We start from the raw sequence: 14,891 nt of genomic DNA, 5'->3' as shown, positions 1-14,891 counted from the left end.
TATTATGACGGATTTACCAGGCACACGCCAGGAGCAGTTCACAGCCGAGGACACCAACGTTCTTGTAGGAGCAGTCAAAGACAGAGAAGTTGTTTTGTATGGGGATGGGAGAAACCCGCCCAAATCGGCGTCGGTTAAACAGGCGTGGGAGGAAATAGCCACAATTGTCTCATCAGCTGGCATCCCCAGGACGTTGCGCCGCAAGCGCTACAATGATGTCAGGAGACGGGGGAATCCCAAGCTTGCCAGCATAAATCGGGCACGCCGTGTAACGGGAGGTGGATCTGCCTCTACACAGGACTTGACGCCAGCAGAGGACATCGCTGCGTCCACCCTCACCGCTGAAAGCCAAGAAACGCAAGCAGTCCAACCCCAAAGTACACTTACAAATCAAGTTCACATACATTAAGGTTTCTTATGAAAACATTTTAATTATTATTTACATAAAATAAACGTAATACAGCCACACAACAAACATATGAAAATATTTTAATTGTTATTTGCATGATAATTTTTTAATGCAGCCACACAAAATGAATAAAAACTATCACCACAATGCTCACTACAATGATTTCCCTTATCTCATGTGTAAATATTTTTTATTGTAACAATTTATGATTTGCAAAAATAACTGTTGCATCTGTGTAAATTAGATAAGCAAAGTGTGTGCGCATTGTGCACGCTATACATTATGGTCAAGCATGCGCCCTTAAAATAGCAAAATGAACAAAGCGCCACTGACTTTAGACTAGTTTTTTCTGGTCAGTGGCGCAATTGTTTTTGAAACTGCAAAATTACAAATAGCATCAGGGATGGTTTGCGCCGGAACACGCCTCCTTTTTTGAGCTGAACCGCCCAGGGAGCGCAAGTTCATTCCCTAGTTTGCCGACGTGCGTCTGTGGAGGGAAAAACCTCCATGGTCAAAAACGAGATCAAACCAGCAGTATTGGTGTCATTAAACTATAACTTCTTATTCATATTTAGTGTCTTTTGTGTTGTTATTGTTTTGGCGCAAGGTAAAAGTTAATAAAACTAAATCTATATACTTTTTTTTTCATTTAATCTTGTGGTCACTTACTGGACTTCGTTCTTGTCACTTCTTCATAAAAGAGTTTTTAATAAGTGCCAGAGAGATGTTTTTACATGCTGCTTATAAATATATCGGGGGCAATATCTCACAACGTGTTTTAATAGTCACGTCACGCGAAAATAAATGATCAACTGTCCAGATGCATACATGCAGTTCCACGGTGGATTGGTTGTGCTATCAATGTCTCCTCTTCACTAATAAGCTGGTGTGTGGTGAGCGTTCTGGCGCAATATGGCTGCCGTCGCATCATCCAGGTGGATGCTGCACATTGGTGGTGGTTGAGGAGAATCCCCCCTTTCATATATAAAGCGCTTTGAGTGCTGCAGAAAAGCGCTATATAAATGTAATGAATTATTAATGGAAGAAGAGAGATCGCTTCAGAGAAAATGATTATTTTCATAGCTTTATTCCAAGTGTATGTTACGCATCCACACGATGTGACATCATTGCACTTAAGTTTACATCCAAGAGCGCTGATCTTCAACGGGATAATCACTTTTGATTGGGATTCACAGACTGATTTACGAGCTAGGGAACTTACTGAGACACACGGAGACTGTTTAAAAACAGCGCCTCTTTGTGTGTCCGTGCAGCTTTTCCAGTCAGAGATAAGCAAATGACTAAAGCGCGTTTAAAAAAGCCCCACTCACTAATACTAAAATGAGCAGTAGGTGGCGGAATGATACAATTGGTGAAGCGGTTACTGTTATGTTATCAGTACAATATCGCATGCCTCTTAGCCAAACAGATTCGAGAACCAGAAAGAACTGTTGTTTAATTTCTTTTATGTCACACATTTGCTTATAATAGATAATAATTTTTCAGTCTTTCAAATCTGTTACAGTTCCCCCTTCGATCTACATCAAGTCACCTGAGGTGGTTCTAAAAAGAAAAAGTGAGTTTGAATGTTGGGCGATGGGGTTTAGTCCTCCCCAAGTAATGTTTACCTGGACACGTGCAGGAGAGAAAATCCCAGCACCCCATAAGCTGCAAGTTAATCGTACAAAGGATGGTTTGTATGATGCTGTCAGCTGGTTGACCTTCATCCCTGAACTGTCTGACCAGAACACAACATTTGGCTGTGAGGTCCAGCATCCAGCACTGGGGAAACCAACCACAAAAAAGTTTAAGCCACATGTGATAGGTATGTTTTAATTTGTTTGCAGCTGGAATTTTTTTTGCAATTTATTAAGCAATATATAGCATCAATTTCATACTTTGATTGTACAGTATGTTAAGATCTTATCAGAAAATACTGTTATAGCAAAACAGATCATTTACTAGATTATTTGGCCTGAATGTTACTATTCCTAAAATAACAGTCTAATACTAGTAATTTAGCTAATTAATGAAATAGATAATGAAAAGCTAACATCACCTGTGCTGCATACTGTGGTGGCACATCTATGTAGGCATGGCGCTCAGCTAGTGTTATTGTTTTAGTAAATGTCTGTTAATTGATTTGCTTGCTTAAGGCATTGAAATCTTGACGGAGAAGGAAAAGTAAAAAAGTGGGAACTGCCAGAGCAATCTGAATGCCAATGCCAAGCAACTCCATTTGGATAAATTAAAGGATTAACGATAAAGATTCATATAAGTTGGCAGTCCAAAAGTGAATTAAAGGCCAGAAACACTACCTCCACTAACATACCATGTGTAACCCCAAATTTTCTGACTATTGAATTATGTCACTCTAGTAGCCGCTGTACCAAAGGTTGGGTTTAGGGTTCGATTTGGGGTTAGGATTAGGTTGAAAACAATCTGTGCTTTTGAACAGTGACAATGTCTTGCACCCTGATGTTTTTATGCTGCCTTTAGGTTCTCCCTATAGAATCCCAAAGATGAAAAAAAACGTTACAAACACTTTTTGTCCCAATTGAGAGTTTTTTTTTAATAGTTTGAAAGGAATTTCTTAGTTTGTATATGTTTGTATGTGTTGGTTATTTGTTAATATCTTAATAAAGCTTGACCTTGACCCAACAGCACCTACTTCAATGACATGGTCACAAAATTCAATGGTCATAGAATTCATTGTAACACCGGACATCGTGACCTATCCCATACAGTGTGCATGAGTTTAAAAGTGTCCTGTTATGCATTTTCACTTTTTAAAAGAAAAAAATGTTAACAGCTGGTTATGCACTGCAACTCACTGTTTAATTTAAATTTTGAGGAAGTTTTTAGCTGGGGCCCACTTTTGCACTCTAATGCTACGTTCCAGGCAACCTGTAACCCGTAACTCACGACTTCAAAACCACGACTCACGACTCTGAACTGGGAGTACATCAATCTAGTACGAGTTCACGGGTGGGAAGTCACGGGTTTGACTGCCGTTCCAGTGCACTTTCACTGGTAGAAGGTTGTAAAAACACAAGTTACAGGCTGCCTGGAACGCATAGGGTCGTGAGTCGTGGTTTTGAAGTCGTAACTCACGGGTTTAAAAACCTACCTGGAACGCAGCATAAGTCTCTGTTTACTGCTAGATTCAGCTATACCTGGTCTATTATGAGATTTCTAACTGTGCAACAGTGCATAACAGTGAACATCTTCCAAGTGTGGGCTTATGCCATTGTATACATCAGAGAAGCTAGAGCGTATGCTTCCTGGTAAGCTCAATATAAGGTAAGAGGCAGGACATTTCCAAAACATGCTCTAAGTGAGTGACCAATCACAAGAGACTAGTCTAGCTTGACCAATCAAAGCATTTCAGAAAAAGGGGTTTCACAGTCCAAAATTACCAAAGCATTTGAGACAGACTTAGACAATGATTCAGCAATAAAGTAAAATATGTGGAAAAAATTATGTTTTCTAGACAGTAAACCATGATAAACTCCATTACATCTCAAAAACATAATCAGTACTTTGAAAAAGAGCACAATAGAATCACTTTAAATGCTTCAAATCCCTAGAAGAGAGACGTACAGTAGCATGTGAAAAGGAACTGCTGTTCTGTCTGAGACTTACTGTTACACCTGAGGTTTGAGTTCAAAGTTATTTACTACTTACTTGGTTACAAATAAAGTTTTATTTTTTATTTTGATTTATATTTTTAATTTATATTTGCACAAAGTTCAACCCTAAATCCAAAAATAAGATACTCTGTAATTCTTTCTTGTAATTCAAATTATGTAACATTCAAATTCCAAACATTGTTGCCTGACGTTGGCATTCAGTTTGTCCTGGTCATGCCTACTTTCTTTTTCTTTCTTCAAACAATTTAGTCTCTATCAAGCTTTCAATGCTTCATGTAAACAAAACAATGAACTGGCAGCTACTAAAACAATAACACTAGCAGAGCACTATCCAGCAAAGATGGTGGTGCCTACCCACATGGCATTATGTAGTTTTACATTCTCTCTTCTGAGTTATTTAACTGTTTTATTATGTATGTATCTTTTTCCAGTGCTTCCAAAGGTCACTCTATCTACTGTCCCCTCTGCTACTCACACCTCTCCACTCACACTCTCCTGTGAGATCACTGGTTTCTTCCCTCACAATGTATCTGTTCTATGGATCCAAAATGGAGAAGTTCTTCACGAGCATTCATCAGCTGTACAGAATGAGTATGGATTGTACAGAACACATAAGTACCACACCTTAAGTCTGGAAGAAAGGAACAGAGGGGGAGAAGTGCAGTGTGTGGCCCAACAGCCCCATGTGCCAGAACCTGCCTTTGGAACCATTGACCTATCCACTATGGACACACGTGGTACTGTGCAAAAGAGTATTTGATTTAAATACAATAATTAGAAAACAAACAAAAAATGGTGCTACTAAAAGTGGTTCACTGGCTCGTAATCATAGGGGAATCATTTTAAGTGCAAAACAGAACATATGTAGAACCTATGTTACAGAACGTCTCGGTTGCATATACTGTATAAACTTCGTTCTTTGAAGGAAGGGAACAAAAACTTCACGTCGATAAGCAGCAGGTGCATTGCATAATTAGCCTTTTTACTGAAAAGCGATGCATATGACACTCGGCCAACTCAGCAATGGTACAGCCGGCTGTGGTGATGGGATGTGATGTCTCCATTCCCTTCCTTCAGGGAACAAGGGTTTCATACTTAACCGAGATGACCGACGTATTGGGAATCCTACCAAAGTGCCACAGATGCTGCCCCTTCCAGTGCCGAGAAGGCAGGTTACTGCTTGTTCCTGTATAACCCACTTAGAGTAACCTTAGATAACACTGGGAACCGCACCCACTCGGCGGTAGCTGGGAATGCTGCGGAGCCACATCCCTTAGTTGTTTCTTAGGTGGCGAATTACAACATGGAATAACTGCAAGGGTCTTACTGCATATTGAGGTCTCTGGGGTGGCTTTCCAATAAAACTACACCGGTACCGGAGGGGAAAATGTGGGCTAAGTTTTTACTTTACGAACATTACACATATGGGATCCTCTGCAGGGGTTGCTGATATGGACGCCAGGCCTTAAAATAGGTTTTGCTTAAAGGTAGGGTAACACATTTGATCCTGAAACAATTTTAGTTATGCTGGTTCAAGAGTTCACACTTGCAAATAAGTCAGATAGAATTAATGTTATGCGTTTTTGGCGTGCTGTCCGAGGAGAGGGCTCGGCATCTGGCCCGAGCCCGGAGCACTCCTAAACAAAGAGAGGGCTCCGGGGTCTGTATTAGGCCCGGACCCAGAACACAGGGGGTCTGAAAGGGTCGTTGCATTGTTTATTTTGGTAAGGTACGCGATATGTTTGTACTGAGATGGATTCCGATATTCTACTTTGATGAAACATTGTGTTACTTATGAAATTTGTGTTTGTTTACGGATTAGCGTAATGATATAGTTACTACGTCTACACAACCGAAAGTGTGCTTTAACTCTTTCACCGCCAGCGTTTTTAAAAAAAGTTGCCAGCCAACGCCAGCATTTTTCATGATTTTCACCAAAGTTTAATGACTTCCAGAAAATGTTCTTCTTTAAATATATAAACATACAATATACCAAATGAAAGAACAGACCCTCTGCTTTCAAACAAAAAAAACCGTTTCATCCTACCTTTAGTGGTTCTTTTGCAATCAGCTTTTGAATATGGGTAGGTTTTTGCAAAAACACCATATTTTGAGCAAAAAGCAGAGATAATTCCATTTTTGTGACGGACTTTTCATAGAGATCCGATTCAGAGCGATCTTTAAAACAGACACGGACATGCAGCAGCTTGCCATAGGGCAATACTTCCGGTTTTAAAAAGTTGCGGAAGGGCGCCACCTGGTGGATAATAGCGGTATTGCGGAAAGACGGAAAATCTCGTCATTGGCGGGGAAGCGTTTTCTCTTAATTGACGAGATATCTCGTCAATGGCGGGGAAAGAGTTAACTAATTCTAATGTAAACCAGTTGTTTGTGTTGGTTATTTTGGAAATGTTATTTACTTTGTACTGCAAAGTTTTCTCACTGGTGAATGAGACATGAGATTTGACCGTCTGATCTGTGCGTGTTCATGTGTTTTGAAAGAGGCGTGACTTTGGATGGCGATTTGACTGGAGGGTGGGATCATGATTTCATTGCTAGGCGGCTACCGTTAACATTTTTAAAAATGTGAAACCCTACCTTTAACATTGGTGCTGCAAGCCGACACATGAGCCGAGGCTCTCACTGTTTCTACCGGTTTGAGGTGAGAACAGAGGAGGGAATCGGCTCAACACAAACACTATATAATCTAGTAAACATGTTAGGTGTTGCCCAGCCTGCAGCTCTACAAATGCCTGTCAGCGAGGCACCACGAGCCAATGCCCAAGAGGACGCTATACTTCTAGTAGTGCGCACCCTTAGCTTGAGCAGACATGGCATGCCCTGCTTTTCATTAAACAGGGCAATTATATCCACACTCCAGTGTGACATCATCTGCTTAGGGACAGCTTTTCGCTTTCTGCTATCCTTCAAAACAGACAAAGAGCTGGTCTGAGGTCCTAAAACTTTGTGTTCGGTCCACGTACAGTCGCAGAGCGCGGACGGGACACGGCAAAGCTAAGACTGGGTCTGCCTCCTCTGGGGGCTGCACTTGCAGGCTCACCACCTGATCTCTGAAGGGAGTGGTGGGAACCTTGGGCATGTAGCCGGGCCGGGTCTCAGTGTCCTCTCCAACTATGCTGCAGAAAAGATAGCATGACACTGATCAGGCATTGACGGGGTCTTCTCAAAGAGTAGAACACCACTTGACGAACAGGTTCCACCTCAACAAATAAGCGTGTCTCATAGATGGTGGACCACCTGGGGGTAGAGTCGCCACGCTGCTCTGGACAGCGCATCGGCTGCTCTGAGCGTGCTAGGTATGTAAATGGAACGAAGCGTCCCTTTTCCGCGTGCAAATATTATTCTGCGCACCTACTTGCACATCTCTCGCTCGCGTGTGTTTATACATGCCTTAGATTTGGGTCTGAATAAACGCAACATACTTTCACACACTTTTTGGCCAGTAGGTGGCCCCCCAGGGTTTTATGAAGTAGGGGCTGGTTTATCCCTTCAGGAGGCAGCAGTGGCTGGACACAGCTGCATTGGAACCGACCGCTCCACTGTTGGGATAGCCATAAAGCCCTTAGCGGCTCCCCCATTAAGGGTGGTGAGGGATGACGGTGAGCAAGGCTGGTTGTGGGCGGCGAAAGAAGCTGTCCATGACCTTGTCAGCTCCTCATATACCTTGTGGAATAAAGGCACCGCAAGGGGAGACTAAAGACCAGTGCAAGCGGCCCCAAGAAACCAATCGTCCAGCCAACCACTGCCACCCCTCAAGATAATATGGTCATCACATCCAAACTGGCTAAAAAAATATGCCCCCCCTCCGATGCTGCGACAGACATGCCGTCATCCTTAGGAGAGCCAAAGGATAAGAGTGGTCCCGGGTTTGACGGACCAGCCCTTTCCTCCAATGTCTCTGCTGGTCACCCTCTCCCTGAAGGTCACCCACCCTGCCCCCTGCACTAGCTTCCTTAACAGTGCCAGGCAGCAGGATGGGGACTCCAACCTGTTTTACATAGTCGAGGCTGTTCCTCAGATCCATGGCAGTCATCTTCCCGCAATGGATCATGAACCGCCCATGAATGCCGCCTCAGCATGCTTAATGCCCAGGCACGTGAGGCAGCAATCATGACCATCCAAGGGACCCATATACTTGCCGCATCCAGAAACTCAAGGGCAGGAAGACATCTTTAGATAGATGTAAAACCACCTCTGGACACGAGAGAATGCTTTAAAAAGACGCAAGGTCAATTTGTGCCTGCTCTTTGGTAAAGCTCTTTAGTGCTGATATGTTTAAGTGAAACTACCGGTGTAGACGGCGAACTGCACACTCTCAACAGAAGGAGATGTCGAAGTGACTGACTGAAAGGAAACCTATGTAGCACCTGTGTAGAACCACATTATGCTATGTTGGATCATAAGTGGTACTATGCTTTAGCACCACTTGTGGTTCTACAGAGGTGCTATAGTGCTATGTAGTGCAAAATAAAGCATTATATATTTGAACAAGTTTAAAAAGTCAATTATCTGTTTTATGCATACTAAATACATGTTTATCAGCAGATGGGGAACATTGTGGAATAAAAATAAAGACTTTTAGGTCTCATGCTGCCAAGGTTTTAAACAGGCACAATGATTTTCAGCATGTTACAATAAAATACACGTCCACAAACACTTAGAAGTTTACTTTTTTACCAGACCACACGAGCACATTTAAATGATCTGTAATAAAACAACACGTTTAAAACAGATCAAATTACATGTTTAAGTTTATTGTGTACACATATTGAACACATTTGCATTTCTGTCAGTCTCTCACTCTCTATCTTGTAACTCATCGTATTCATTTGAAACTTGAGAGAAACATTAAACAACATATTTATGCTTATTGTGTATGATAGTGAATACGCGTTGTCCTCTCACTCTGTCTCGTGCAGTGCATTAATCCTTGTGTTCCCTTTCAGTCGGTCACTACGACGTCACGTCGTGACCGACGAATTGGGAACTCGCTTAGAGAGACCAATCTGCTTCGTACTCTACTAAAACGCCAATGAACTTGGCATTGAGATATTTGCATAATGCTGGCGCCGCCCCGCCAGGTGCGTATATAAGCCACAGGTGCAAATATGGAAATTAGCTTTTTTCGCTTCGAAAGCCGGCATTATCTGCTACTGAGAAGCTACTCTCTGCTCTTCTGGGAACGGTTGCTGAAGTTGATAGACAAGCAGTACTGACACAGCGGACGCTCGCAGTATTCCACTGCTCTGCATCTTTTTTTAGTGTGTGCGTTGCCTCTCCCTGTGTGCATCATCAGCTGAGCACCTAAGAGTGATTTCCCTAAAGAGTGATACGTGAAACTCTGTGTGTTTTTAAAGACAGCCACTCTCTCGTATATTCGGAGATCAGCGTCCTTTTCAGGATAGCTTTTCCTCCGTGCGATCTTGGATGCGAGAAGTACAGGGATTCCAGTGACGGTCACGAGCGCTGTCTTCGTGCTATGGCATCGAGCACTCCGAGGCTGCGTTCGTGGAGAGCTTTTGCTCTCTCTGTGAGAGCATAACCCTCTTGGATTGCGGAGACGACTGTCGTTTCTACGGGAACGGCGTCCGCGCCTTTGCAGTGCTGAACGCCGCCATGGTGCGGCTGTCAAGCGCTCGCAGGACGCTCTTCGCATCACTACGCTGAGTAGGACGGAGGATGCGTCCTTCACCTACCAGCCTTCTCATCCTCAGCCGGTTGAGGCTCCGGTGGAGACTGCAGAGTCGTGTTCTGCGATTTCTGCCGAATCCATTGGACCTCCTTCTGGTCCCGTCTACAGCATCAGAGGGGTGCCCATTTTTTCCCTCCGAGGCGGAGTCGTCCCGGAGATGGCGGCCGTGCCCGCTCGAGCTGCGGAAACGGTAGAGTTGGAGGGGTTAATCCCTCTCCGCCCGAACCGTCCCGCCCACATGATTGGTACTTCGGTGCTGCCCGGGCCTCTACGGTCCTCACCTCCTGTGCCTGCCTTTCCCGACGGCACGAAGAGCTGACGTGATTTGCGGCCGTCTCGGCCGTTCAGCTTCACCCCTCATCTCCCTCACTAACGGAGCCGCTAAGGGGGATCCCTTCAGTTGAGCGGGGGGTTGCGATGCAGCTGCGTTCCTGGAGGGACCACCCAACCCTTCCCTCCCGTGTTTGTATAGACAGTCGTCCGGTTACGGGCGCTGCCCATCAGGCATGCGGAGACGCGGCTTCAGCCCTGCACGCATTAACGTACTGCAGGTTCACCAAAAGAAGGCTTTAGAGATATACGAGGGAAGCCGCGACCTTCAGTTGTGCGATGTCCACCACAGTGTTCAAGATCGCCACCTTTGGCTATGTCTGGCTTATATGACGGAACAACTTCATGAATGCTCCTGTCTCACAGACCGGCCTCTTCGGCGAGCCCGGGGATTCGTACAGCTCCGCTGCGCAGACTGAGGCGATCTCCTAGGTCGTGCCCCGGCGGATGAGAGCTGCCCTTGGTCCACCAACGCCGGCTCCTCAGTCTGCCTCTCGCCGTCGGCGTCCTGCGGCGGCCACCTCTGTTCTCCTCCTCGGACCCCATCTCGGCAGCGCAGGGGAACCGGTCGTCAGCAGCTCGCCCCGCCCGCTTAGCCGCTTCCCGTGAAAATCGGGAGTTTGTGGCCAGAGACGGGCGACCCGGAGTGACAGAGGATCACTCTTCAGGAGACGGTGATTCGCTCCTTCCCCCGGTAGAGGGTCGGGTGGAAAATCATTGGTTTGCATCTGTTCCACCGGCTGTCCAGCCGGTACCCACTTAACCACACATAAGAGTGCTTTCCTCTTCCCTCTCCAGGTCTCCAGAGGATCGAGAGAGCCGTGAGCGGGCACAACAGCTCACCCTACCTCTCCTCTATCGCCAGCGGGTGTTTTCCGGAGTCTGCGCTCTCCGCGCAGGAGACCAGACGACCGTCATCCTCAGCGGGCTCAGGTCAGTGTCACACACACACACATTCTGTAGATGTTTATGCTGTCACAGCAGACGCACCGGCAGTCTCACCTGTCTCGCTTCGCTGCCCCACCGCGGGTACTTCGGTAGTGTCGTTAATTCTCCTCGTACGGTCCCGGGATGCTTCGCTTCAGTTCCCAGCCCGTCTCGTTGGGTTTTCCGCACTATCCACCTCGGTTACGTAATACAATTACCGGCACTCCCCCAAATTCTCGGGCATTCGTTTCACTATAGTGAAAGCGTCCAATGCACATGTACTGCGTGCAAAAGTCGATGTCCTGCTGGCGGAGGACATTTCGAGCCGGTCCCTCTTACCGAGAATGATGATAAGGTTTTTCCAGCCTTTATCTCATATTACCCAAAATACGCGGTGGGTTACGACCGATTTATTTACGCACCGGTTCTACAAATGTGATCCTTTAGGATGATAAGCCGAGGCTCGTATTTCAATATTCAAATCGGTTTGCAGCCTTAGACCTGTAGACGTGTACTTTGTGTCCATCTCCCCTCGCCTTAGACCGTTTTTTCGCTCTGCGTTCGTGGGGTGGGCATATTAATACTAAGTACACCATTCGAGCTGTCTCTCTCTCCCCGTGTCTCCATGAAAGTGCTAGTCATGGCATTAAAATCTCCGAGAGAGAGAGAGCGTTGTTCGCATTCTGCTTATATTTACGTCAACTATAATGGCTCGTTCTTGGCAGACGTGCGCGAACACAGAGATTTAATGCTTCAGCATCTCGCTCGTTTAAGTCATCAGGTCAGCTGGGAAAAGAGCAACTTTGCCCCGTGCAGAGGATCCTTTTCTCAGTATGGAAATATACTTGATCGATTTATTGGCGTGTTTTACAAGAGCGCGCAACCAGTCAGTTCTGACTTGCCTCGGTTTAATTCGAGGGAAGTACGCGGTCCCTCTGAAACAATTTCAGAAGCTCCTGGACATATGACAGCATGCTGCGGCTGTGACACTGCTCGAGCTGCTTCATATGAGACCGCTTCAGCATTGATTTTACGATCGAGTCTCGAGGAGAGCGTGGCGCAACGGCATACACTGTGTAACCATTACACCTGCGTGTCATTTCAATTTTACCCCGTGGCAGACCCAGCATTTCTGATATTCAAGATATGCCCCTGAGTCGGGTCTCCTGGCATTCTGTAGCACATACAATATCCCCAGCACGGGATGAGCAGCCACGTATGACGGGCTTGCAGTCTCAGGGGTGTGCATAGCACCCCAACTGCCGCGAGCGGTGCGCTGTATATCTGGGACTTGTACGCTCCGCTATGGAGATGCGAGGGAAGGATGTATTAGCCGACACCGACAACATTGCGACTGTTGCGTTATTTACCGTTAAGGCGGTTTTTGCGCTCTCGTCACCTGTCGCATCTCGCTCGTCATCTCCTCCTTTGGAGTCAGAAGCATCTGAGGTCCCTTCGTGCCATTTACATCCCGGGTTCGCTCAATACAGCGGCAGACGCGCTTTCCCGAGCTGCGCGCCCCGGTGAATGGCGACTCCACCCCCAGACGGTCCAGCTAACTTGGAAGAAGTTCGGTCGTGCGCAGATATATCTGTTTGCGTCGCCGCACGATACCCACTGTCGCCGGTTTTTATTCACTAACCGAGGGCAGCCTCGGCGTGGATGCGTTGGCACACAGCTGGCCGCGGGGGACGCGAAAATACGCATTCACTCCAGTGAGCTTAATCGCACAGACACTGTGCAAAGTCAGGCAGGACGAGGAGAGCCTTTCGTTAGTCGCCCCGTACTGGACGACCAGGAATTGGTTTTCAGAGTTAATGCTCCTCGCGACAGCCCCTCCCTGGCGAATTCCCCTAGGAAGGACTTTCTTTCTTTAGGAAGGGGCACATTATGGCACCCGCGCCCCGACCTGTGGGATCTCCATGTATGGTCGTTGAGTGCGCGCAAGGTTTAGGTGATTTATCGCAAGCGGTATCTAACACCATCGACTCGGTACGAGCACCGTCCACAAGACGGGCTTACGCGCTTAAATGAAACCCTTTTCGTCACCTGGTGCTCTTCGCAACGCGAGGACCCCAGAGAATGCTTAACATTGTGCTTTTATATATCTTTAACATAGGTTAGATGGTAGGCTGTCACCCTCCACCATTAAAGTTGATATCGCTGCTATTTCTGCTCATCACTCGCATATTAACGGCAGATCAGTTGGCGTCATGATTTGGTCATTAGATTTTAAGAGGCGCTCGCAGGCTAAACCCCTCGCGCCCTCCCTCTATTCCTCCTGAGACCTGTCCATGGTGCTGAAGCCCTACTACAGGTTCCGCGTTCGAGCCTTTGCAGTCTGCGAGTCTGAAGTTTTTGTCAATGAAAACTCTGACCCTGCTAGCATTGGTCTCCGTGAAGAGAGTAAGGAATTTACATGCATTCTCTGTTGACGATTCGTGCCTTCAGTTTGGTCCTGCTGTCTCACTGAGACCCAGACCAGGCTATGTGCCCAAAGTTCCCACCACTCCCTTCAGAGATAAGGTGGTGAGCTTGCAGGCGCTGCCCCCCGGAGGAGGGCAGACCCAACCATGGCTTTATTATGCCCCGTACGAGCGTTACGCATCTACGTGGATCGCACACAAAGCCTTAGGACCTCAGATCAGCTCTTTGTTTGTTATGGTGGTCAGCAGAGAGGGAAAGCTGTCACTAAGCAGAGGATGTCTCATTGGATAGTTGATACTATCGCCCCTGCTTATAATCTGCAGGGCATTCCGTGTATATTTAATTTGAGAGCTCACTCTACTAGAAGTGTTGCCTCATTTTGGGCACTCGCTCGTGGTTCCTCGCTAACAGACATCTGCAGAGCTGCTGGTTGGGCGACACCTAATACGTTCATTAGATTTTAATGTTCGTGTCGAGCCTGTCTCCTCTCGTGCCCTTTCCTCGTTAGGGGAATCACAGAGAATAGGCTCGCAGGTCGGCTTGCAGCCTCCGACTGCTGCTCCAAACTGAGCTCAGTATGGAAGGCCATCAAGGCAAAAACGCGTAATAATTTGTTTTGCCTTCCTCCGCTGCCTTGGCAGCCTGATGTTGCGGAGCATCCAGTGCCAGCCTCTCACTAGCTGCATCCTCGCGAACCTGTGTTTGGCTCGGGCATCCACATTGCGTCCCACCGGGTTCCTTTGTGAGTATTTTTCCGTGGGGTTAATCCTACTAGCCCACGTTTCCCTCAGCAGAGCACTGCTTTGCTTACACAGCCACGGCTGTCATTTATACCTCAACTACGGTTGACTTTCGCCCACCAATAGCCCTTAACGGGGCGGTGGCTTCCGCAGCGTCCCTATACCGCTCCGATAGGGCGCTTCCCAGTCGCTGGCACTACTGTGGGGTTAAAGGAACATCTAGTGCCCGGCCTTCTGCCTTAAAACCTAATTCTCCTTATCCTTAAGTGGAACCAGAGGGCTTTACGCAGACACTGGAAGAGGTCAGCCCTCAGTGGCGTTTTGGTAGGGATTCCCAATTCGTCGGTCACGACGTGACGTCGTAGTGACCGACTGAAAGGGAACGTCTCGGTTACGTATGTAACCCTCGTTCCCTGAAGGAAGGGAACGGAGACGTCACGTCCCGTCGCCACAGGGCTGCTCCCTGCTGTTTATCGGCCAGTCACACTTTCCGGCTTTCTCAGCGAAATGAAGCTAATTTCCATATTTGCACCTGTGGCTTATATACGCACCTGGCGGGGCGGCGCCAGCATTATGCAAATATCTCAATGGCAAGTTCATTGGCGTTTTAGTAGAGTACGAAGCAGATTGGTCTCTCTAAGCGAGTTCCCAATTCGTCGGTCACGACGTGACGTCTCCGTTCCCTTCCTTCA

The 14,891-nt window shown here is 46.7% G+C and overlaps 1 protein-coding gene across 2 annotated transcripts in view; it reads left to right on the top strand.

The window, feature by feature from the left end:
• LOC135734576 (uncharacterized) overlaps nucleotides 1-14,891 on the top strand; it is a 50,989-nt gene that overhangs the window by 17,158 nt on the left and 18,940 nt on the right. For both annotated transcript variants that reach the window (XM_073815897.1, XM_065253410.1), the window contains exons 3-4: nucleotides 1,935-2,234; nucleotides 4,494-4,799. In XM_073815897.1, coding sequence (XP_073671998.1) covers nucleotides 1,935-2,234; nucleotides 4,494-4,799 — 606 coding nt within the window. The remainder of the gene's footprint in view (nucleotides 1-1,934; nucleotides 2,235-4,493; nucleotides 4,800-14,891) is intronic.

This window comes from Paramisgurnus dabryanus, chromosome 1 (genome assembly GCF_030506205.2).
Source record: "Paramisgurnus dabryanus chromosome 1, PD_genome_1.1, whole genome shotgun sequence".
In the NCBI taxonomy this organism is placed as follows: Eukaryota; Metazoa; Chordata; class Actinopteri; order Cypriniformes; family Cobitidae; genus Paramisgurnus; species Paramisgurnus dabryanus.
The sequence above is the reverse complement of the archived record's forward strand: the minus strand, read 5'-3'. Positions and strand labels throughout refer to the sequence as shown.